General features: G+C 42.8%; 2 protein-coding genes across 3 annotated transcripts in view; one reads left to right on the forward strand and one right to left on the reverse strand.

The window, feature by feature from the left end:
• PMS2 (PMS1 homolog 2, mismatch repair system component) overlaps positions 1–13,627 on the reverse strand; it is a 127,628-nt gene extending 114,001 nt beyond the window's left edge. The window contains exon 1 of one of the 2 annotated variants that reach the window (XR_014969617.1): positions 13,366–13,607. Coding sequence is in view for 1 of the 2 variants with exons in the window: in XM_085629017.1 (XP_085485143.1) it covers positions 13,366–13,379 (14 nt within the window). In the remaining variant the exon portion in view is untranslated. Of the gene's footprint in view, positions 1–13,365 lie in introns of both variants that reach the window. The other variant, XM_085629017.1, reaches the window with a different exon arrangement.
• A 508-nt stretch (positions 13,628–14,135) lies between these two features.
• AIMP2 (aminoacyl tRNA synthetase complex interacting multifunctional protein 2) lies at positions 14,136–22,763 on the forward strand. The gene is made up of 4 exons (XM_085629018.1): positions 14,136–14,341; positions 19,457–19,663; positions 20,710–20,941; positions 22,056–22,763. Exons 1-4 carry the CDS (start codon positions 14,234–14,236, stop codon positions 22,439–22,441), a joined length of 933 nt encoding a protein of 310 aa, XP_085485144.1. The 5' UTR covers positions 14,136–14,233; the 3' UTR covers positions 22,442–22,763.
• Positions 22,764–23,338: the final 575 nt, after the last annotated feature.

A 23,338-nucleotide genomic window follows, 5' to 3' on the forward strand; every position in this document is an offset into this window, starting at 1 on the left:
ACTGGACTGGACCGGACTGGACTCGGAACTTCGGAACCTGGAGGGTCTCTGTATACCTCGGATCTTGCTCTCTCAGCTAGGCTCTGGTCGGGATACTTCGCACTTCTCACCGCCTCGTCTGGGTGTTGATCGCAGCCTCAGTCGTCCCCGCTTGGCCGGAGGGAGATACAGGAAATCCTGCGGGTACGCGTTTTTGTCCGTTCAGCTGTGGCAGGAGACCGGGCCTGCAACGCACCGCCGGCGCGTGAGATGAGAAAGTGTCCCTGTTCGGGCGCCAATTTATGTGGTAAATATTTCGTTACCGTACTATTTTTTTATGCGGTAAAGTCTATTAAGAACAACTCAGTAAAATGAGAGGCAGAATCCGTGGTATTAGAGGTTTAAAAGGCTTTATTCCTATACAAAGGAATACAATTCGAATTGTATGCGTTCTATTCCATCACCACGAAAGTTCAGGAAGGAAGGGCATATATTATTGACAGGTAATCATTTTTATAGAAAAGGCATTACAGTGAAACAGATGCAGTAGGCGTATCAACTGATAAGACAAAATAGAATATGCATGCGTAACTAGAATAGGCGTAACTAGAAAACGTCATTATACATGATGTCATAAGTGGGTGGATCCATAAGAGAATCCTGCAATGTCAGCAGAAATAGTTGGCAGAGATGCGTGCGCAGCCGCATGACGTGTGATTGACGTGCAACTAGAGGGAGAAAGGGACTTGACATTTAGCTCTACATGTGGAGACAGAAGTCTGGGGTTATGTCAACCTAATCCCAAATCATATCTAATATCCTATGTTTAAAGAACTGTGTTATCCAAAAAGAGAGGTCTCTTAGGATAGAATCTTATTCTATACTGACTATACTGACTGTTAGTGCGTGTACAAGCGTCTAAGTGTCTACACTAGATGCGAGGGGGTAGGAATATTCCATGGTAACAGGGCTATGAATTACTTGCATGAGGACAGCGAGGCCTGGCCCTTTGCACGGTAGCTGGAGGAATGTTTACCTAAACTACTAGACAGGAATGCATCGGATGAGGGGCGGAGGAGATAATCTTGAAGGTGAAATACAGTTTTTTGGCAGGCGACGGGCTGGATCAGGCACCGTTAGCCGCGCAGGGAGTGAGACAAAGTTCATGGTCACAGATGCAGGCTCAGACTGGAGCTTTCAGAGGCAGAAGACAGGAAAAGGCTTGATGACAGAATTCGGGCCTACTCGCCTGAATCTGTAAAATGTGGAAAGTGAACCACATAAAGTCGGTGGCCTTTCATACTTAGGAATGGAATATCTGACCCATTCATGGCGGATCTGAAAGAGGACATGTTGACGGTGGACGCACATATATTTGCGTCTTCAAAACTGGAGCAGGAGGGAACATACATGTACGTATAGTATGTACATGGAGCCGTTGGGGTCTACGATAGGGGACATAACTGATCACAAAATTCATATTTCCTCAGCTGAAATAGCTGATCTGCCAACATTCACAGTACTATAAGATCTACCCTCAAGGAAGATTTCTGTTAAAAAATTCAACACTTCTACCAGAGGTGCTGTTACAGGATCCAAACCACTCGAAGAACACCAACGAAACCATCTCCCGAGGCCAGTTTGTCCGCCTTGGATGTTCCTGGAGATCATGATTCCTTATGAGTTTCAAAGCCTCCAATGATAATCCTGGCACCTGCCTGACTCTCCCGAAATCAGCCACGCCATCAGTCTTAAGTGCCCCTGCCGAACTAACTTGTGGTTCCTCCCTGACGCATCTGTTAATATGTCTGGTATGTCTGGAAATAGAAGAGGGTCGGTTATTAACAACTCCATCACATCCAGATACCAAACTTGTGAACTTCAAAAAGGAGTTATCAAAACAATCTCTGCCGTTTCCCTTCTCACTTTCGAAGAACCGTTTAAATTAGCGCAAAAGGCAGGAAAGCATAAGCTTTTAAATCCCCCCAGTGTTGCAAAAATGCGTCCACTGCCTCTGCTTGTGCATCCGGTCTCCGACTGAAGAACCTGGGAAGTTGAGCATTCACCCTGTTGGCAAACAGGTCTTCCTCCATCGGACCCCAAAAGGAATCGATCATAGAGAACACCTCCCTGTTCAAACCCCAGTAGCTGAAATCTCTCAGATGCCTTGAATTCCAGTCTGCCACAGTGTTGCTCACACCCAGTAAATATTGAGCCTGAATCATGATATTCTTCTTAGACAAAAATGCCAGAAATCCTTCGCCAAGTCCGCTAGCGCCTTCAAACGCGGGCCTCCCAGTTTGTTGACATATCTCACCGCCGATATATTGTCCATCCTCAAGAGGACACAACACTTCACATGATTCCTTACAAATCTTTTCACTGCAAACGAGCCTGCCAACAGTTCCAGATAATTGATGTACATCTCTTTCTCCTGACTTGTCCATTTTCACCCTGTTGTCACTGATCCACACCTTGCTCCCAAACCTTGAAGGCTGGCATCCGACTCTATGACCAAATCCGGTGTCTGTCCGAAAATGGATTTTCCATTCCAAGCCTCTAGATTCTCCTGCCACCACCTCAATTCCTCCCTTTTCTCTGAATCTGTCTGAACTTTGTCTGGATATCTCAACCCTCGGTTGAAATAAATCGTCTGAAACCTCTGCAACGCACGATAATGCAGGGGAGCAGGGAAAACAGCTTGAAATGAGGCATAGAGGAGTCCTAGAATCCACGCAATCTGCCTCAGAGTTAACCACTAGCTTACCAAGGCTCTTCGCACCTCCCTGCGGATCTTTTTCACTTTCTCCATCGGCAACCTCAATACACAATGCAAGGTCCAAATCTGAAAACCTAAAAACACTGTCTCCTGACTTGGAACCAAGCAAGACTTCTTCTTGTTTACTACAAAGCCCAAATCTTATATCATTCGCACAGCCAGAGTTGTATGTTCGAGGGCTAGATCCTTGCTCTATGCCATAATGAAAATATCGTCTAAATAGACTCTGAGCCTCACCACCCTTGTGGGCAACAAAGCTACAATTGGCCTAATTACTTTTTTAGCACCATGGTGCTGAGGTTAGACTGAAGGGAAGGCTTCTGAATCTCCACATGGAGCCTTTCCATTGGAACTTAAGAAGATCCCTCTGACTCTGACATACCGGAACGGAACGTCTTCCAAGTCTTAGCGGGTTAACCAATCTCCTTTCCTTATGAGGTCTCTTAACATGTGAATTCCCTCCATCTTGAAATTGTTGTACTCCACCCACTCGTTTAATTCCTTGAGATTTATGACAGGCCTCATACCCTGGTCTTTCTTTTCTACAAAAAATATGTTGCTTAAAAATCCAGCAGATGAGTCGTCTGACCTTTCTATTGCACCTTTCTCTGCTAATTCTTGATCCTCCTTTTCTACCATCTCCTCTTCCCCTTTTGAGAACCTCAAAGGGGTAGGTCTTCTCTTTTGAACTGGAATACTCACAAAATCTATCTTGTACCACTTACCGTCTATAACACCCAAGAATCTGAGGTTATCTCCTTCCACCTGTCTAAAAAATGGGTGAGTCTGCCTCCCAATTTTACTAGAATAGATAAAAAGGCCTCTTGCCAAACATACCTTGTCTTATTCTTCTATCTCCCCTGAACTGTCCTCTTCCTCTTTGTCTTTGCGGGTAGAAACTAGGGGAGAATCCCCCTTAAGACTGGAAACCTCCGGGTCTATATCCACGCGAGACGGAATTTTGCGTAACACCATAACCTCGGCTGGGGAATCGACCCCGCGTTCTCCCGGTCGTTCCAAAAACCTTTTTAATATAATTTTGTACCTTCTGAATTGAATTAAACGCCCCCGCGTAACGGGTCATTTTTTTCACAAATTCCTCCCCAAAAAGGAGACCCTTAGCCTCTTTGCCTGACTCTTTTTCTGATAACTCAACCCGCTTTGGATCAATTTTCATCAGCAGGCTCTTCCTACGCTCACAGCAGTGTAATGCGTTTGTGTTTCCCAGCAAACACACCCCCCCCTGCACCCATTGCCTTAACTCTAGGACATCCACTGAACCCTCTTTGAGGTACGCTCACAGATGTCGAAGATTTTGGTTAGGGGTCCAAAAACATCTAGACATCTTTATCCAGGCCCCTTCTTGGGTCTCTTCCCAACTTGTTTAGGGAAGTCAACATTTTAGCATCTAGTTCTGGAGTAAATGCCATCTTATTCACCAATGAAAGTCTAAGGTACTCAGAACGTAATCTAGTGGGGACCCCTTTTGGCATTTCTCTCCTAATCCAGAATTCTACATATTCTGCCACATGCTTAATAGGAACCCATTGGGGAGAAAAAGGGTGTTGGATAGTACTAGGGTCGAATATAAGGTTGCCCAGAGGGTCCTTTACTTGATCTACATTCTCTTTTTCTCTCCTCTCTTTTTTAATCCTTTTACTCTCAATGACCTCATTGTCTGATGAATCAAACTCAGAAGACCAGAAGATAACAATGTCCCCACTACTAGAAGACTCATCACAGGCGATTGCTCTGTGATCCCCTTTTGTGGCCTTTATAGCCTTTCCATAAACCTCCTTTGAGGCAAACCTTTCTTTGCCTTTCTGAGAAAAGGCCTCTTTTTTCTATGATGAGTTTGTCTTTAGGCAAGTGTTTCCTTCTCTGCATTGCCTTTTTACCATTACCACTAACCGTCGGTAGCTCCTCCACCAACCAAAACTGTTCTTCATCAACTTTCCTAACAAATCACCCCTCTAATCTATCCATACAGTTATCTAACTCCTTGCCTCACTGAGTAGTCAGGACAGAAACAGCCTTATCCACACATTCCTGGACTCTCCCTTCAACATCTCCCTCAAGACTCCTCTTTCTCTATATTATCAAAATAATACTTATAATAATATAACCTTAGATTTAAAAGTGCTTAAACATAATCAACAACCCTGAAAAAACTCCTTTCTCTGCCTAAAATAGCCCAAAGATACAAATGTTACCTTCCTCACAAAAAATGCCAACCACCTCGAACTGTCACACGAAGGTTCCATGCCTAAAAAAAAAAAAAAAAAACGAATGTGTGTCCTCATGTAACGTAACTGGTGCTATGTAAAGCGCCCTGATACCTGATTGGATTCGGGTCAAGTTTGCGCTATATAAAACTCTGCAAAAAAAAAAAAAAAAAAGGAATTCTGAGGTGAAAAAACTGAATCTGAAGCACATATGACAACCCAAAATATATCCGCCTTAAAATACCCATCAAATCAATGGATTTTCCCAATCCAAAATGGCCGCCGCGTCACAGGATGCTTACGGTGGCCCCAGAGGCTCATTCAGTAGACGACACAACAGCCTGTTACTCTCCAATATGAGGTAAGTCTAATAGTTTCTTAAACTTGTTTTAACTTGTGCCACTTAAGGGGAGCCAAGTTACATGCACTCGCGCCAAGTTATTCACGCCTCACGAGATCCCAAGCTGAAAAATGAGTCGTGCAGCTCTTATAAAGTGCGTGACTCGTACTTGAACAACCTAAGGCTAAACAAATGACTCACGCACCCCGCGCGATCAACAACATCAGAAACGAGTCGCGCGACTCCAAGACAGCAAGCAGCTCGTCCTCTTGAAACAAAACCGGGAAATCGTCACTGCCAATCACTGGGTCGAGTCCGCTCGCGCTCACACAGCGGACTCAACCCGGCTCGAGCAAACCAATGGTAAACAACAAATGAATCCTCAATTTAAATAAAATCCAACCAAGCGTGAAAGGCACACCTGAAAAAAACGGCTAAAAGGACACAGAAGGATAGAACAACTTTTAACTGGGGAACATATATCTGTGGAACATAAAAACATCCAAAATTTAATAAACCATGCCAAAAATACATTTTACTCATTAAAAAATCATCAATCAGTCCCAAACCACATCAGTTCCCCATGAACCATCAAAACACCTGTTCCTCACACAAACTAAAGTGCATCGATCATACATAATAAGACATCATAAAAAGTGTGACTTATCTGTAGCCGTGAGCAGCAACAAAGAAGGAAGATGGCTGGCTCACAGGGGACTAAATAGCATTTAGAACTCTGATTCATTCCTGTTCTAAGTTATTACATTGTTTTGTAGTTGCTGCTGTGAGTTGGCAATTAAAGAGATATGCATAATATTGGCCTCCGTGCCTTGCCATAAAATCACAAATGAGGGTGGGGAGTTTAGCTAGAATGCCGGATGTAAGCGTAATTGCTAGAAAACACTGATACTATCTGTTCTGCCTTTACAGGTTTTTACAGAGTAGCCCTATATCTAAGGTGTTTGTATTTTCCAGTCTAGCAATAAACCTCTCTGGGCACAATTCAATAAGGCAATGAAGAGATGGACTAAATCTACTGCTTGCATTAATTGGTGTAAGAAAACAGGACTTTTCCAGTTTTCCCCACCGCTTTTTGCCCCCATTTGGACTACTAGCTGCTATTTTTTTTACTTTAAGAATGGATTGAGACCTGTTGTCCAGACCTCAGTGCCAGTGTACTATCCCATTACCAAAGGAATATTAAATTGGATGTATGCAATTGGCAAGTGCTGTCGTACTTATAAGTCCCTAGTATATGGTACCCAGGGCATGTAAGACGGAGCGCCCACCCAGGGCTGCAGCACTGTTTGTGCCACCCAGAGTGTGATAAACGACAAAATGGCTCCCAGCCTGCCACTGCAGACTGGAAGGGCATAGATTACACAGCTAGTTCGACTTTGGCATGTAAACTAATGGCAAAGTTACCATTTCCCTTGATAATATATGTAAGCCTCCTCTAAGGAAGGCCTATGGCAAGGAGCTGCATATTGGTAAGCAAAACAGATAGGTTTATATATGTCATCATCATCACAAATACTTTATTTGGCTCAAAGAACCATCAAAGCAAACGTGAATAGATGTGAATAAAAAATTGTTATAAAGCAACATAGCATAAAAGCATTCATTTGAATAATAATACAAAAATTAAAACAGGTCCATCAAGGTTACCAGTATTGAATCATAAAAATACATACGGTTGAAGATTTATGTAGCGTAATTTTTATGGGAGCATAAATTGCAATGGACATACTACAAGCTTGCCTCTTAACAACAATAAAAACACAAAAGGTCAAATAAGCTTGAGCAATGTCATTAAAACATTCTATCAGCCAAATGGTTCCTGAATAATTACGGTCAAAGAAAAAAAGAATTTTAAAACGAATAAATCAATTCTATTGTACATAGGTAAAAAATCTATTATACAAAATACTAAAATTATCAGCACAATTTCAATTCCCCGACTTGGGAATACATGAAGAATATATAAGTGTTACCCCTCATCAACTGATAAAGGGGCTTATATATGTCTTAGCAGCAAACCCTTAAAATTGTCATTTTGCTAAGGAAAAGTTAGCAGCCCCATTGGCTAACACAGGGTTATCAGCTGGCATCCCAGCCTGGCTACCTTCTGAATGGGACTACCTAACTGGGTACTGTAAGCTATCAAATTAACTGTGGCATTCAATCAGACTTGATACCCAAGTCGAAATTAAAGTCACTAGTAAAGTTAATCAACTTTTAGAAAGTTGCCACTCTGTGTCCCAGCTGGTCCAGTGGCCTCATACAGGCTCTGGCATTCAAACAGCTTTCTGGCGGTCTAGGGAGACATGTGAATGACTCCAAGGCTTAGGAAAAAAGGCAGTTGCCACTGAGTCAGGTGTGACTTCCTCTCCTAGGAAGGCCACTAGGGTGTTAGCCCAAAAGGCAAGCTTCAAAGGGGAGCCGCATTTGAAGGGCCGATGTCAATAACACTCCCGAGTTGGCTAGCTTTTGTTCATGTAGAAACGTTGGAGACAGGGACAGGCTGTGAAAAACCATCCCCAAACCGGTTTTCTCGTGGGCATGTAGCCCTTAAGTAGCCACACCTCTAGGGTGGGCAACCCAGCTCCTCACAGTCGAAAGAAGGTCCAGACGTCTTTAGAGTGGCAAGAATATTTCACTCTGGGATTGCCAAATGTGGGAGAGGTGTGGCGCAGCGGCCAGGGCGACTGCCTCCGGATCCTGGGGCTCACTGTTCGATCCCCGGTGCGGGCGGCAGATCAGCCCAGCAACATGTGACTCTGGGCAATAGCTCGCTTAATCTTCCCGGCGGCACCCAGCGCCGAGACACCTCTCTGGAGGTAGCTGTGCGCTTTGCAACTACTGGACATTTACATTTACACATCACCTGAACGTTGTCACCAAAGAGGAGGGGACCTACTAGCCCACTGGCTATTGACTGCGTTGTCCCCTCGTGGCACTTTCCTGGGATAAAATAGGCACCCCTGGCACCCTTGATCTTAGTACATATTGGTTTTGGACAAAGGACTGAAGGAGGACTGCCCTGCTGCCCTTGAAACTACATGAAGATAGGCTGCACTGCCAGAAGGACTACACCTGCTACATTTGGGGCTACTGAAATTTAGACTGTGTCTGTGGCTCCTGGGAAAAGTTGATTGCCGGCCCCAGATCAGAGCAGTGACTCCAAGGATCAGATGGCTGATCCACTGCAACCAGCTCCAGGGTCAAAAGAGCTGAAAAAACACAAACTGGCAACCTGGTGGCCACCACACACATTTTGCCACTACCTGCTGCCAGGCACCCACAGTGACTGATCCTTGATGGCCAAGAGTTGCACCCGAGTACGCTGGACCGAGAAGTGCTGTCAAAGTCTGGACTCTGCGCCCAAGAGGGATACTAGCCCCCATAAAGGACATTTGTTGCAACAACTGTGTTGTGAGATCGGTAACCCAGTCACAGATGGCGTTCTACTGTCGCAAAGAGGAAGTTGCAGGAACCCGAGTTCAGGGATCAAAGTCACCCCACCGCACCAGGAGCATCTTTTCATCCTGCATTCCCAGCATCAGGACCACTCCAATGTAGTCTATGGCGGTTCCTTCCTGAAGGCTGGAACTGGACAGGAAAAGGCTGTGGTGGCCAGGTAACGGTCCACAGTAACCTTACTGCCCTCCTAAACCTTCGCCCTATTGGATCTGGTCACCAAAGTCGGGTCGGAGTGGTCTAACAAACTATTTCAAACTTTTCAAAAGTTAACAAACTTTTGTGTTGGCCAATGTTTGTTTGCGGTTGAACTAAATGTTATTTAATGCTTTCAAAATTAATATCTCTGGAACTCTCCAGTGAATTTTAATGATCAAGTACTCTAATAAATTAACAAAAATTCACAATTTACAAAAAATGTGCTGTGTCTCTTTAATGCTGTGTCGCTTTCTTATTTAGTTGTTTGGTGCTGTTAAATGTTTTATGCTTAGTTCCTTTGTCAAGCCTTGCTGCTCAAACCCACAGCTACCCAGGGATGAGCTAAAGGTGATACAAACGAGCCTGACTGGACCCAAGACAGTTTTTGCTAATGTATTCCATGAGCAGGCCCCATAGCCATATCATATAATTCACCCAAATCCTCACAATTGGGAAACGCGCTTTGATTCTGGCGTGCTACTACCCAAATCCCTTTTGCTTTTTGGAAGCCTGATAATATATGCGATGGCTACATTTTTTAAACAAGTGGATTTCCATATAAGGTCTCGACCTACCAACTTATGCCTACTAACCTTCCTGGGGTTTAGGCCATCAACCAGGACTCTCCAGCCATCTCTGACTGGGCTTTTCTTTCAATCTGACTCCAGGTGTAACCCATCGTTGCAGTCAGCCTCGAGGCTTCGGCGCCAGATGTTTCTAGGCCTTCCTCTTTTTCCTTTGCCTTGAGGGTCCCAGGTAAGGGCTTGCCTAGTAAAGTTTGATGCAGGCTTGTGAAGGCTATGACCAATCCAGCACGCCAGCATCTTTTCATGATTTCATGAGCAGGCGGGTCTGCTGCCATAGGTTGTTGTTGCTGATGGTGTATGCCAGCAGATTAGGAGGATTTTTCTCAGACAGGTATTGGTGAAGGTCTGGACATTGTTGGTGGTGGTCACTGTTGTCCTCCAAGTTTCTGCTCCATAAAGAAGAGCCGATTTTACGTTTGTGTTAAAAAGCCTGATCTTGGTTTGCAGCTTTCGGTCCTTGGAGTTCCAGATCTTCTTCAGCTAAATAAGGTCTGTATTTTTTTTTTCTTTCCTCAATTTTTAATTTTTCCTTCAAAGTGCTGTGTGATTGATTTCTGTTGGAGCCATTTGCTTAAAGTAGGTAAGGCCAGTGACACTACTGCCTGTCCCTTGTCCTGTTCGGACTCCGTCATCGTCAGGCTAGCTTCGTTGTCACATTGCCATCTGCATATCGCCATTGTCACGGCGTACATGTCATTACGCACACGTCCTGCGTTCCGACATCTTTCGGGAATAAGGAAGTGCCCGCTACGTATTGGCAGCGCTGCACTGGAGGAATTTACCAGCATCGGAAGAATCGAACGCTGCAGCATTGCATTTTTGTTTTAACAGCTATTTGCGTGGTGCATCATCACGCACGAGTCCATACGCCGTTGAGGAACTGAGTCGTTCATGAAACTGCATCTTGGAATTTAACAGTTAAGAATAATTTCAACAGTGTTTCTTGCTTGAAATGTGCGGTAAAGCATTGTTTGCACATCGCATGGTGTGTTAGACAGTATCTTCATTGGATCTATGCTGCAACTACAGTTCTGGTCAACATTTTGCACTGACTCAGGGGTGACTTTGTATTAGCTTTTGTGTGGTATTATTACAAGTATATCTGGGTGTAGTAATGTACAACAGCCTCCGCATTTTTTGGACTGCCCAGGTAAACCAAAGCATAAGTGGAAGCACTGGATATGAGTTTTTAGTAAGTATATAGTGGCTGTTGATGGTGTAGCTTAGTCTAGCTAGGAAATTAGCCATTTTATATAACTGTTTGGGCACGGAGGGTCAAAAAGTTTTTGATAATCTGCCAGATATTCCACTACCGGGGAGAATTCTGGGGATGCGGGTAACTGGAATGTTTGTGTGGAAGCCAAAAAAAAGGTCATTCTAGGAAGCAATCTTCAGAAGAATGTTTTGAGCAATATGTTGCTGCCTTGAAAAATTTGGCTAGCACTTGTGAGTTCAAGAATGCTAAGGAGCTATATATTAGAGATCAAATTGTACTTAATTGTTACTCTAAAAGGGTTCAGGAGCACCTTCTTTGTTGCACCAATCCTTCTTTAGAGGAGTCCGTGAAAACTGCTAAAGGCAATGAATGTTTTGCACTGTCAGTTAAAGTTTTGGCCAATGCAGCTGCGTATGGCACCAGAATCTCTGAGAATGCGAGTGCTGTTAAAAAAATTCAAGACAGTCATAGAACTAATAGACTTATTAGAATTAATACAGGTTACTGATATGGATGATATAATCATTTGAGTAATAGTTCTGGTTGTCCTGCACAAGGGAAGAGATGTAATAAGTGCAAGAAGGAAGGGCATTTCACGAACGTTTGTAAGAGTGGTAATGCTGCAATGGTCAATTGTGTCTCCGAAGTTTAACTTAACCTTTTCGGTGCTCATGACGGAACGGTTCCGTCATGAGCGTCGGTTGAGCTGTGCTCATGACGGAACCGTTCCGTCATGACCCCGCCCGCGCAAGAAACGGTCAGCGCTGAGCGGGAATCGGCGCCGCATCGAAGAGGTTAATCAATTGCATGAGCATGAATGCATAAATACTGTTACTACGCTATCTGTGGACGTGGGTCAACTTGATATTGTAGAGGGTTGCGATCAGGATAAGGGTATTATTGCTAAGCACAACAGACCCTTCTGTGAAGTTAGAACTGGTGATGTGGGTGTGAAAATACTGGTTGATTCAGGACCACCCTTTACTATGTTATGCGAAGCTTCGTTCAAGTCGAATTGGAATACCTGCATTCTTTAAAAAACAGATATAAAAGCCATTACATATGGTGAATCTGGGATTTTTTTTTTTTTTAGTACGTTCTAAAATTTTCTGATAGAGAAATCCTCACAAAAATGTATGTAGCTGTTAATGGTCGAGATATCATGGGGTGGATAGATTAAGGTAGACTGGGTATTGTGTTAAGACCAGGTACCACTGTTCCTGTGATAGCGGTGGAGAGTAAGCAGGAAAGTATTGATCAAATCCTGGCTAAGTATCCCACAGTATTCTCGGAGTACATTGGTACTGTGAAGTAGAATGAACATTAAATCATTTTAAAGGATGGGGCAATTCCTGTAAAACACAAAGTAAGGGATGTTCCTTTATCTGTGAGGGCTGACTTAGGAAAACATCTGGATCAGCTGTGCAAAGATAATATCATGGAACCTATTGATGCAGCTGAAGGGGTCAGCGCTATTGTAATTGCAAAAAAGAAAATGGACAAATCCTTTTATTATGTCTTGACTTGCGTTCTTTAAACGAGAACATTGTGGTGGATTGTCATCCCCTACCTAAGATCAATGTGCTTTTAACCACTTTAGAAGGAGCAAACATGTTTAGCAACATTTCTTATCAACATGTGTCCTTGAAAACTGAATCACAAATTCTGAAAACTTTCATCACCTTATGTGTATAAATATCTGCCGTTTGGTCTTGCATCAGCTGCAAACGTTTTCCAGAAGAAGTTCAGGTTATTCAAACTCTTGAGTGCTTGCATTCAAGGATAACATCCTCATTTTTGGTAAAACTGTTGAGCAACACAATCTTATTTTAGATTGTGTATTGAGTATTTTATCTGAGCATGCATGACTGTATCTAGAGAGAAATGCAAGTTCTTGACCAGTGAGGTGGAATATTTGGGACACTGTATCTTGTCTGAAGAAGTCAAACCTAAGAATGATCTTATCAAGGCTTTAGCAACCCTACCAGCGCATTGCAACAAGGAGGGGTTGAAATCATTCCTAGGTCTGAGTGATTACTATTCAAGATTTGTGATGCAATATGCTACACTTGTGGAGCCTCTAAAAAAATGCTTAGGACCAAAGAGAAACGTAATTGGGGACCGGAACAAGAAAATGTATTTTGGAATATTAAGGAGTTATTACCTAGTGTGCCTGCACTGAAAATGTACATCAGTGGTCAGAAATGTGTCAGAAATGTGTAATTGCAGTTGTCACCAGTGCTGTAGGGTTGGATGCTGTTTCATGTCAACGTGTTGACAGGGTAGAGCTGCCTAGAGGATGTGCTCACCTATTAATCTCAAATAAATGCTCAATTTATCTTTTCAGTTCGTGCCTTCGTTGTTCAAGAAACGGCCATAACAGACCCTCGCGTGAATGGTGTAACAATTTGCGGAATAACTTTAACTCCCAAGCACTTCAAAGGGTCGTCAACCAGCCTCAAAATGTTCGCACCTCCAAAAAGTTGTCAATTTAATTGACCAGTAGAGGGCCACTTAATATCACCATTCTTTGAGCTTAACAGGCTGGGTGGAACTCTTACCTTGGTCCTTCCATGGTGTCACTTGGCAGAAATAAAGGCCTCTCCCAGACAACACACGAAGTAAGAAAGTGGTTTAATAGGAGATTACTTTGTTTCTTCCAGTTAGAATTTTCCCTCCGCAGCAGCGCTACAGAACTGTTCTTTGTTGACGTCACGATACCACTACCTTTGCCATCATCAATGTCAATCAAAACGTAAGAGTGTTCAGTTTGAGAACGCGCCACTCACTACCTGTCATCTGCAAGCAGGCCCTTCTCTGTACACTGATTGGTTCCATCATGTGCATAACGTTCGCCGATTGGTTAAAGTTGAGCAAATGATATAAACACAAAAAAGGGACACAGTCACCCCCCCACCCGCAGGAAGTAGCCGTAATTCTTCACCCTTTTCATCTTCAAAATTAAATACGACGCACAAAGAAACGCCGTATTTTCCAGGACAGTATAATTTGCTTTTCTAACGTCAGCTCAGAGTATTTATAAAAAATTACACATTTTCAGCAGCATTGCCATATTTTCGGCAAGCGGAAGAGTGATAATATGGATACTTTAGTGCGCATTTATGCAAAGCTCGATTTCGTACCAAGGGCATGCGGCAGTCACAGATGAGAGCTTCAGCAGTCTGGACAGTAAATCCGACGTAATGGAAAAACTATAATTTTCAGTTTCGTTTCATAACGAGTGAACGCGAACGCGAGGCTTGGAACGCACGCTCTGCTCTTTCTCATAGGCCACTGAGCTCCGAAAGACAACTGGTTGGTTGTTGCGCCTCCCTTTTCCCCGAATTGTGTTCTCGTGTGGCGTGGTGCGGCCGGTGCAGGGCAGTTAGTGTGTAATACTCTGTACATTGCAGTTGCTGGGAAGCCGCTATGTACCAGGTGAAGCCGTACTGCGGGGAGCTGCAGGTGGAACTGCCCACCTGTATGTATCGACTGCCAAACCTGCACCAGACAATGGAGCCGGAGCGCCAGCCGCCGGTAGGTGCTGACGAGGAGTGGATCGAAGGAGTGAGGCGATACCTTCCCTCAACACAAGATGCAGTAAACGTAGGAAGTATAATGCCGCATTCGCACGGTGTCAGCATTATCTCCTCCACGGCTAAGCAGCAGCTTCAATACACCCAGCATGCCACGCACGCAGTTGCTCAGTAGCTTCTGTATGCCTTACTTACGAGTTGTTACTGAACATACCTTATATCGTTACTGGGTGTGTAGAGGGGCCCCTCCCTTAACAACAACATGATTGACATTGAAATCCTAGAGAAGGATGAGCACTACTACCCGTTAGAAGGAATTGTGCCTTAATTCACCATACATGGTAGTGGCGTTTTGGGGGTCACTGTTGTCAAGCTACTTCTTATTCTATATTATCAGTGCAAAAAGTGTGAATCGGAGTCCCGCTGGTTACAAAAGACTAAATTTTGTCTTGTGTTATTAGTGGTGGAAATGGAAATGTTTGTCTCGAGAAACGTATAAACTGGGTTCCATAGAAAGGAGGGTGGATTTAGGGGGGGGGCGGTGTAAATGTACCATGAGGAGCGGAGCTAGCCAGTCTGTCTTTGCTTTATTTTTTGACAGTCAATTTGGGGTTTATATAGCGCTGCTACTCACCCGTGAGGGTTTCAAGGAGCTGTTTGGGGAGCGGCTTGGCTCCGTAGGGTGCTGTAGTTATCTGAAGAGCCAGGTCTTGAGGTCTCTCCTAAACTGGATCAGTGTAGGGCTTTGGTGGAGGGGGAGGTTGTTTGAGGTCTTGGCTGCGAGGTAGGTTCTTGGTCTTGTAGATGCGATGCATGGTGGCCAGAGAGAGGTTGGCTGATCCAAGGTTTCTCATAGGTACAGGAAATGAGAGGCAGTTGTTTAGGTATGCTGGTCCGATGTTGTGGAGGGTCTTGTATGTGTGCGAGAGGAGCTTAAAGTTATTCTTCTTTCGATGGGGAGCCAGTGGAGGTCGCGGAGGTGTTGTGATGTAGTTGTAGCGGGGGATGCCTAGGATCAGCCTGGCTGCGGCGTTCTGGACGGTCTGGAGCTTTCTGAGGAGTTTTTTGTTGATTCCTGAGTAGAGGGTGTTGCCGTAGTCCAGTCTGCTAATGATGAGGGCGTGTGTGACTGTTTTTCTGGATTCGGAGGGGATCCATCGGAATAATTTCCGGAGTAAGCGGAAGGTGTTGAAGCAGGCCAAGGATACGGCGTTGATCTGGTGGTTCATGGTGAGTGATAAGTCAAGTATGATGCTGAGGTTTCTTACATGGTCTGTTGGGGTCGGGGGGTTTCAGAGTGTGGGGGGGGCACCAAGTGTTATCCCTTGCTGAGGGGGTGGAGCCAAGGATGAGGACTTATGTTTTCTCGGAGATGTTTCAGGCAGCTGCCCTTCATCCAGGTGGCGGCGGCTTTCATCCTTTCTTAGAAGTTGTGCCTGGTGATGTTTGGGTTACTTGGTGAGGGAGATGATGAGCTGGGTGTCATTGGCATATGAGACAATGTTGCGCCCGTGGTTTCCGATGATGGTTGCGAGGGGGGCCATGTGGATGTTGAAGAGGGTGCGGCCGACGAAGGGTGTACTCGATATTGGCAACTAGTAATAAATGTAATCGGGAACCTTTTCAGGTTTAGTAAATTGGTTTACATGCAGGGCTTTAAGTGGGCCAGGTCCTGTCCGTGCTCCGCACCGGCAGCTCTAAAAAGCAGGTGCTGAGACGGGTCCTTAGTTGGCTCTCCATTGTTCCCCCTCACCCTCAGGGTGGAAAACAAATCTGAACTCTGCAGTAGTTCCACCCTTCGCTGCTTTTGATGTAACTTCAAAGAGGCTCATTACAGTTCTTTCAGTCTCATCATATCAGAACAGTTTTTTAAAGCTTTGGAGCGCTTTACATGAGCACCAGTTACTTTACACAAGAGCATATTAATTTTCTGAAACACAAGGGCATATTCATTTTTTGAAACACAGGATACTGAGCCGACACTCGAACCTGTTTCCCCCAGCACTAAAGTTGGCAGCTCTAGTCCCTATGTCACAATCTCTCCCACAAGAATTGAGGCGTTTTCAATATTATATACAATGAAGTCGTTGCGGATTTATCTTATGCAACTAACCATTGACGAAACCAATAGTCCTGGTTTGTTGTGGGTGTAATATTACTTGTTGAATTATAAATCTGGATTCAATGACAGAAGCAGCAAAATACCAGAAGGGAGGCACACTATGCTATGCACAGATTTTCAGGTTAAAATGTTTTTAAGCCACGTGCTTAATTACGTTGGTCACGCCCCTTTGAGAGATCCCAAAGTTTTCTCATCCCACTTAAAGCCCTAATTACATGCATACTGCATTTTAAAAAGGTTGAGGAGATTAAGCACTGTTTTAAACCGGCTGAATGGTTAGGGTGGGGTCACTAAAAAGGATTGTAACATAAGCGTAGAGCATAATAATTTGTTAGCCGTGTGACATCTGTTACCTGGGGCATGTCTATATATGTGACCTAGAATCACATTGGTCTCCTCCTCCTGGTTCTTCTGCTTCTTCTCCTCTGGGTCCTCATATTCCTTCTGGTCCTTAACTTTTTGGTCACCCTCCTTTTCGCTTTTCTCCATGTTTCCCCACCTGGTCCTCTTCCAGTTCCTCACCCTGTCCTGATCCTATTTGTCCCATCCTGACACTCCCTCAAATTTCTGTTTACCTCTCGCCTGTACTCTTATTGGTCCACGTTCTCCTCCTCCTCCAAATAGGTACCATAAATGTGCACCAGGTATCTTGTGATGTTTTTTCATAAAATATAAGGAAAAACTATTACTAGATGACCATAATGAATACGTGTGACAGCTTAGCGGCCATCTGAGGATAAAAAAAAAAATCAGCAAAGCCAATTGGTCAGTGGCTGGTATCATGGGCCAAGCCTAGTTCTCGTTTTCTTTACTGGTGCTGAGCGCCATCAAGACATGCCCACCGGAAACACTGGGGCTAAGACACCTATTGCAGAGACCTGGCTCTTTGAAAGCACATTTAAGTAACTTGTTTCTGTACTGATAGTCTACAAGCCTAGCTAGTGCCGGGACACTTTTTGCGTAGTTTTGCGCTATGCAAGACTGACAATTGACTGATTGAAATCGATTTGTATCAGTCAATTTTCTTCATATAGTAGTGGCTCATTAACTGCAAGTTAATGCACTTGCTGTAGAGTTTCAATCTCAGGTAAAATCTTTAAAGCATCATTAAATATCAGTGTTAATGTGCCTACTTCGTAGTATGTGAAGTGTAGGTCACAGATTTGTGCTTTATTTAAGATAGGAAAATGGGTTACTGAACTTGTTTAAAAGATCATTGGTTGCCTGCACGTCATAAGGTATAATTCTGGTAAATTTGTTGAAATGTAATGACTTAAGCAGCAATTCCAAATGTCTCCATGCAAACTGCACAGAATAAGCTTGCAACTCTTAACTCAATATTTCTTTATTCAAATGCTAGTATAATGTATTCTGATAGGTAGAACTAAATCCTTATAAGATGTTAAAATTGCAGTTTATATTGTTTTTGATTTATTAATTTATTTGTGCTCAGAGAGATCTAAATACCAGCCATTACTGACCGTAAGAAAATGCTTACAGATCTCAGTTTCTCTCTCAGCAACTTGTGTAACACGCATTTGCAATGCAATAGGTCTCGCATTTGAGAGAGTTTAAGCTATTGGCATTGTTGATGACAATGCCTTTTACCGCTAAATTAAAGGCATTGTCATTTACAGTGCCAATAGCTCAAACTCTTGTAAATGCAAGACCTATTACATTTCAAAGAAGCAGCTGCCATTGTTCCGGGCTGCTTGGAAAATGAAAGCGCGTATGGCCCACTGAATGTTGCAGGAAAGCATGTTGTGCCTACAATAGGAGAAACTCATTAAAGAAAATAGTGCTTACAGACTAAATAAGACATGCTGTGTAACAGAAGTCAAATGGCCAGTCCTCATGGGTGGTTACAAATAAAGACAAAGCGGTACTAAGGTGGTACTAACAAGCCTATTAACGAATCATAAGCCGGCGTTTACAAAGGACAATGACAAGCCAATGAAAAGTATGGGCAGAGATTGGACAGAGCTTCAAGTCCATACTCTAATACAGCATGCCTCGCAGAGCAGCACATGCGCTGCCCAGGCTCGACCTAAAAACATGGTTCGCGCTTGTTAGCTTACCTGTTACAGTACTAACCTTCAGCTGTGCTCGGTTTGAGCCTGACTGCTCCCAGCAAGGAAGCACATTGTACATAAAGAATTGATGATCTAACCTAACACCAGCATACCCAGCCATTGTTCTCTCTCTTTCAGATTCTGTTTTCATCTCACATCAGGAAAACGCCATTGTCTAGCTAAATTTTAGCACTACTTTAGAGTGTGTCTCTCTGCCTCAATGAATCACTATGGTGTTCGTGGCACTAATGTCCCTGTACCAAAACCTTGAATAGGCTGCCCAGTGCACTAAATCATCTTGACTTCAAATGGGCAGGAATTAAAATATACATACTAGCCTTACCTTGAAACCACTTCACTGGCTCTTTACTTAACCTGCTTTGAAGCACTGCCAGTACTACTGACAGTGATACTCTAAGCTACATAACCAATCTGTTACACCATTATTTGTGCTACAGTCCCTCCTGTCGCCGCTGAGCAGCAAATGCAGCCTTTCCTAACTCCTCGGAAGATCTGAAAGCTATGGTGGAAGATATTAAAAGATGTACAGAACTTGCACATTATGCCTCCCAGTGCTGAAATAGAGTGGGATCCAGAAGGTTTCCAGATAAGGACCAAATGCATTATCCCGTTTGTGTTCCGATACAGTATACTAACAAGCGGGACACAGCAGCAGCGCCACCAAATATTCCAGTGTAGATGTCTCTCTACCTTGCTTGGTTAAGGCAAATGCCTCCCTTAATGGACCATCAATTGGTAAAGATCCATAACAGAGCTGACATTTTAATTTCCTTGGCAAGTGCAACAATGTTCAAAGTAAGTTCTAGTTGGCTGTTCTGTATTGATGAGATCATTGTATCATTTGTGCGTTGCACAGTGTGTCCTGTTACAGAATTGGTTGCAATAAAATCTCTTTGTTTAGGATGCGGCAGATCCATCACTTCAAGCACTTGAGGTTCGTCAGGAGGAAATCTTAAAGCGCTTGTATGAGTTGAAAGCAGCAGTAGATGGTCTCTCCAAGATGATACACACCCCAGATGCAGACCTTGATGTAACCAGCATCATCAAGGTGGAAGAACAGGCTCCCCCACAGGCAGTTGTTGCAGACCTGGATGCTTTACTTGGAAAGGTGAGTATCACAGGATATGTATTTTCTACGGTACTATAAACTATGTTTAGGACCATTAATTCACGAGCAGCCTTAGATTGTGCTCATTTGCAAAAACAAAATCCAGTCTAAGGGCAACTTATAACATCAAATATGTTGCCTCTTCACTGCCTACGTCTTGGTTGCTACATTCCGTTTTTAAAGAGAGGAGAATCTCTTTGCAAGTAGTTTCAGAATTTCCAGTTAATCGGACGTCTTAGCACTTGGTCTTTGGTATTAAGAAAATACATTTTCAATGTGTTTACATTTAATGGAGGGATTTTCATTTATAAAAAATTGGATTTATCAAAAATATTAGCAGCATTTGCTTGCTAAATTAAAGCCGAATACTGGAGAAAAAAGTGTTAGTCAGGCGTCTTACTGCCTAGACAAATACTCAAAGTATTAGGTGAGTTCATAGCTATATTTTCTTTGTCATATTTTATGTCAGGATTTTCAAAGTGGCAGTTCTTGAAGAGACTTTTAGAATTTTGAATCTCACCAAACATTTTGCCTCAACTTATAGTCTTTTTTCTTTATTATTATTATTATTATTATTATTTTTTAAAGTCTTTTTTCCCTGTTTGAAAGTAGGGCTTAAAGTAGTGGCCACTGTGTGAATACAATATAAACTCCACATTGAGCTCCCCAAAGACTGCTTTAAAAGTATATCCTGTGAGGTTAGAATACAAGATAGGCGCCTTTTTTTTGCATAACCTGTCTACGTTTTGGTGGGTTTTCAATATAAATTCATACAGCTTTGAGAACTGTTTGAGATCTGCTTTTTGTCAGTGCCTAAGCTTGTTCAAATGTTATAACCTCTAGATAAAAATTTCACAAAACCCGATTCATAATATCCCTTGTAATTAGAGGAAAATAATTTGGTGTTTAGTGTGTGAAAGCGTGCTTACCCATGAAATAAAATGAATAGTTATGTCAGATGATCGTGAAACGTCAATCTACAATATGGTAATAACTAAGCTTAAGTAAACCAGGTTATTTGTAAACGCATTTTTTATTTATTGTAGGATTATGGAGCTCTTCGAGACATTGTCATCAACGCAAATCCTTCATTGCCTCCATTTTCTTTGTTAGTACTGCATGGCCTACTGTGCCAGCGCTATAAGGTGCTAACAGCTGTTCACACACATTCATCTGTAAAGAATGTTCCAGAAGAACTTCTAAAATGCTTTGGGGAGCAACACCATAACCGTTCTCGTCAAGAATACCAGCTTGGTTTTACTTTAATTTGGAAAGATGGTAAGTGTTCTTAAACTGTGGATGTTCCTATTGGAGGCACTTTTTTGGGGCGTCGGGGCAGGGTTGGCATGGCCTCTCCAAAGTCGGAAATATTAGTTTTTATTTATCATCCAAGTTTTTTCCCTGATTGCCTATTACAGCTAGCACACTACATCAAAATCTAATTATTAGCGAATTATAAAGCTTCATCATAAATGTAAACAATTTGGCACCCCACATCATTAAATATACCAACTACATTCCTGGCTCCAGTTTTCTAGAACTCTACTAGCCGCTTTAGAGTTTGCATTGGTGTATACAAGCCCTCCAATGTATAGATTTATCCTGCTTTATCCTAGAATGCTGATATCTGAATACTCCAGCTGCTGGACATTTGACTTTATATGTTCCACGAAGATCATGACTTTTGATTTACAGAAATTCCTTAGTTTATGATTACAGTGCTCCAGGAGCCAGTTGAAATGTATCTGAAGCCACATTTTGGTCACTGATGATAATGCGGTCTTTGCATTTCTGAGGATGGGAACTTCAGCAAAATCCTGGCGGATACAAAGGTCTGATCTTGATCCTCTGTGTTGAGGGATTTGCCCTTCAGCCCCCTTCTGTTTTTTTGCATGAACATTTACAGTGTACACAATTTAGTAGACAACCATTCCATTTAAACATATATATGTAACCATTTACTTTCAAATAAACTTTGTAATCAACATGATTATGCCTTCAGATACCTAGACAAAGATATTGCCATGTGCAGTTTTCTTGCTTAGTAGCTAGTCCATTGCAGGTGACGCTGCACAAACCTGATTTATAAGATCCTTTTTCCTTATCATCGATATATTCAGAATAAATTTGCATCGCATATGTGCTTACCACATTTGCATATACTGATATTGGTAGGTTGTAAGCATTCTGTGATAGATTTCTGCAGTGCCCCTGAAAGCTATTTTGGAAACTGTTTACTAAACAATATTCAAGCATGGTGATCTAAAGCAGTGTTTAACAATCATAAATAACTAACTGAAATGAAGCATTTTGCCAACAGTTAATTGCCTATCATTATTAAGAAAAACATTCTAAATCTGATTTGACCTTTGGTTCTTTGTTTGTTTTCTAGTCCCTAAACCACAGATGAAGTTCAGCATTCAGAACATGTGCCCTGTTGAAGGTGAAGGGAACATTGCTAGATTTCTATTCTCGCTGCTTGCCCCAGAGTCCAGCGCTGTCACTTTAACTCAGATTGATAGTTGGGTGGACACAGTCATTTTCCAGCTGAAGGAGGGGAGCAATAAAGAAAAGGCGGCCGTCTTGCGGGCAATGAACTCCACTCTGGGCAAATCCCCATGGCTGGTGGGAAATGAGCTGACCGTGGCGGATATTGTGGGTTGGTGTGCTGTCCAGCAGACCAATGGCTCCACAGCCCTTCCCGCCAATGTGCAAAAATGGATGAAGTCTTGCGAAAACCTGGCCCCTTTCAATAAGGCAGCCAAACTTATCAAGTAAAATGATATGTTCATGAGAGAGAGTTAACATTTTGAAACAAGTTGGGCACTAGTGGTGAAACTGTATGTGATATGAGAGCCTAAAGTTATTGACTGTTACCACCAAGTACAAAATGATACACCTTTAAAAATGGATAGGCAAACTATTGACACATTGGATAAAAATAACTGTGAAATTGTATAAATGTATGAAAATGTACAGTCGTATCACAGATCCAGTAACAAAGAATTACTGGTATTAATCATGTTAGGGCTGTTTTCTCAAAACTTTTAAACGGGTTTCTACAGCAGCAGCTGCTCATTAAACGGTTTCCCCCTTGAAATGTATAGTTTTTTTCTAGTTTTTAAAATCGTTTAGTTAGCAAAAATATGCTGTAGTGTTTTTAATGAAATGTTTGTACTTTCTTTTGTTGATGCCCTTGTCTCCTCCTCTCAACTTAAAAGAAAAAAATAGTAAGTAGTACGTTTTGATGTTCAAGCCTGGACATGTTTTATTGTTTAGCTGTGCTCATGCTGGCAATAATATAGCTACTTGTAGAACAGACTAGAAAAAACGGCTGCAGGCCAGCTCTCGCCATCTTCATGTATGTTAAAATGTCAACAGATGAACTGCTGACCCCGAATGAAAAATAATGCTAATACTACAGTGCTCCAGTTCTCAGTTAGAAGTACCATGTAATGAGCCTAATTTGCCAACACCATCTCTCAATTATCCATCACTCACTTAATATCGTTTTCAGTTTCTCTCTGCTACACTCTTAAAATAGGACACTTATGTATTCGCTTAAAAAAGTAAGACTCCTACTCTGCCCTGAATTGGTTACTAAGATGAATTTAATCAGACGCGCACAACATGCACAATTCTCACATGTAGACACAGTGCACAGATCTGGCTAGC

The sequence above is a fragment of the Triturus cristatus genome, chromosome 10 (genome assembly GCF_964204655.1).
Source record: "Triturus cristatus chromosome 10, aTriCri1.1, whole genome shotgun sequence".
Classification (NCBI taxonomy): domain Eukaryota; kingdom Metazoa; phylum Chordata; class Amphibia; order Caudata; family Salamandridae; genus Triturus; species Triturus cristatus.

Coding starts and splice junctions, on each gene's coding strand:
- AIMP2 (XM_085629018.1), top strand. CDS start 14,234: ATGTACCAGGTGAAGCCGTACTGCGGGGAGCTGCAGGTGGAACTGCCC. Junction 19,664..20,709: donor TGGATGCTTTACTTGGAAAG/GTGAGTATCACA, acceptor TATTTATTGTAG/GATTATGGAGCTCTTCGAGA. Junction 20,942..22,055: donor TACTTTAATTTGGAAAGATG/GTAAGTGTTCTT, acceptor TTTGTTTTCTAG/TCCCTAAACCACAGATGAAG.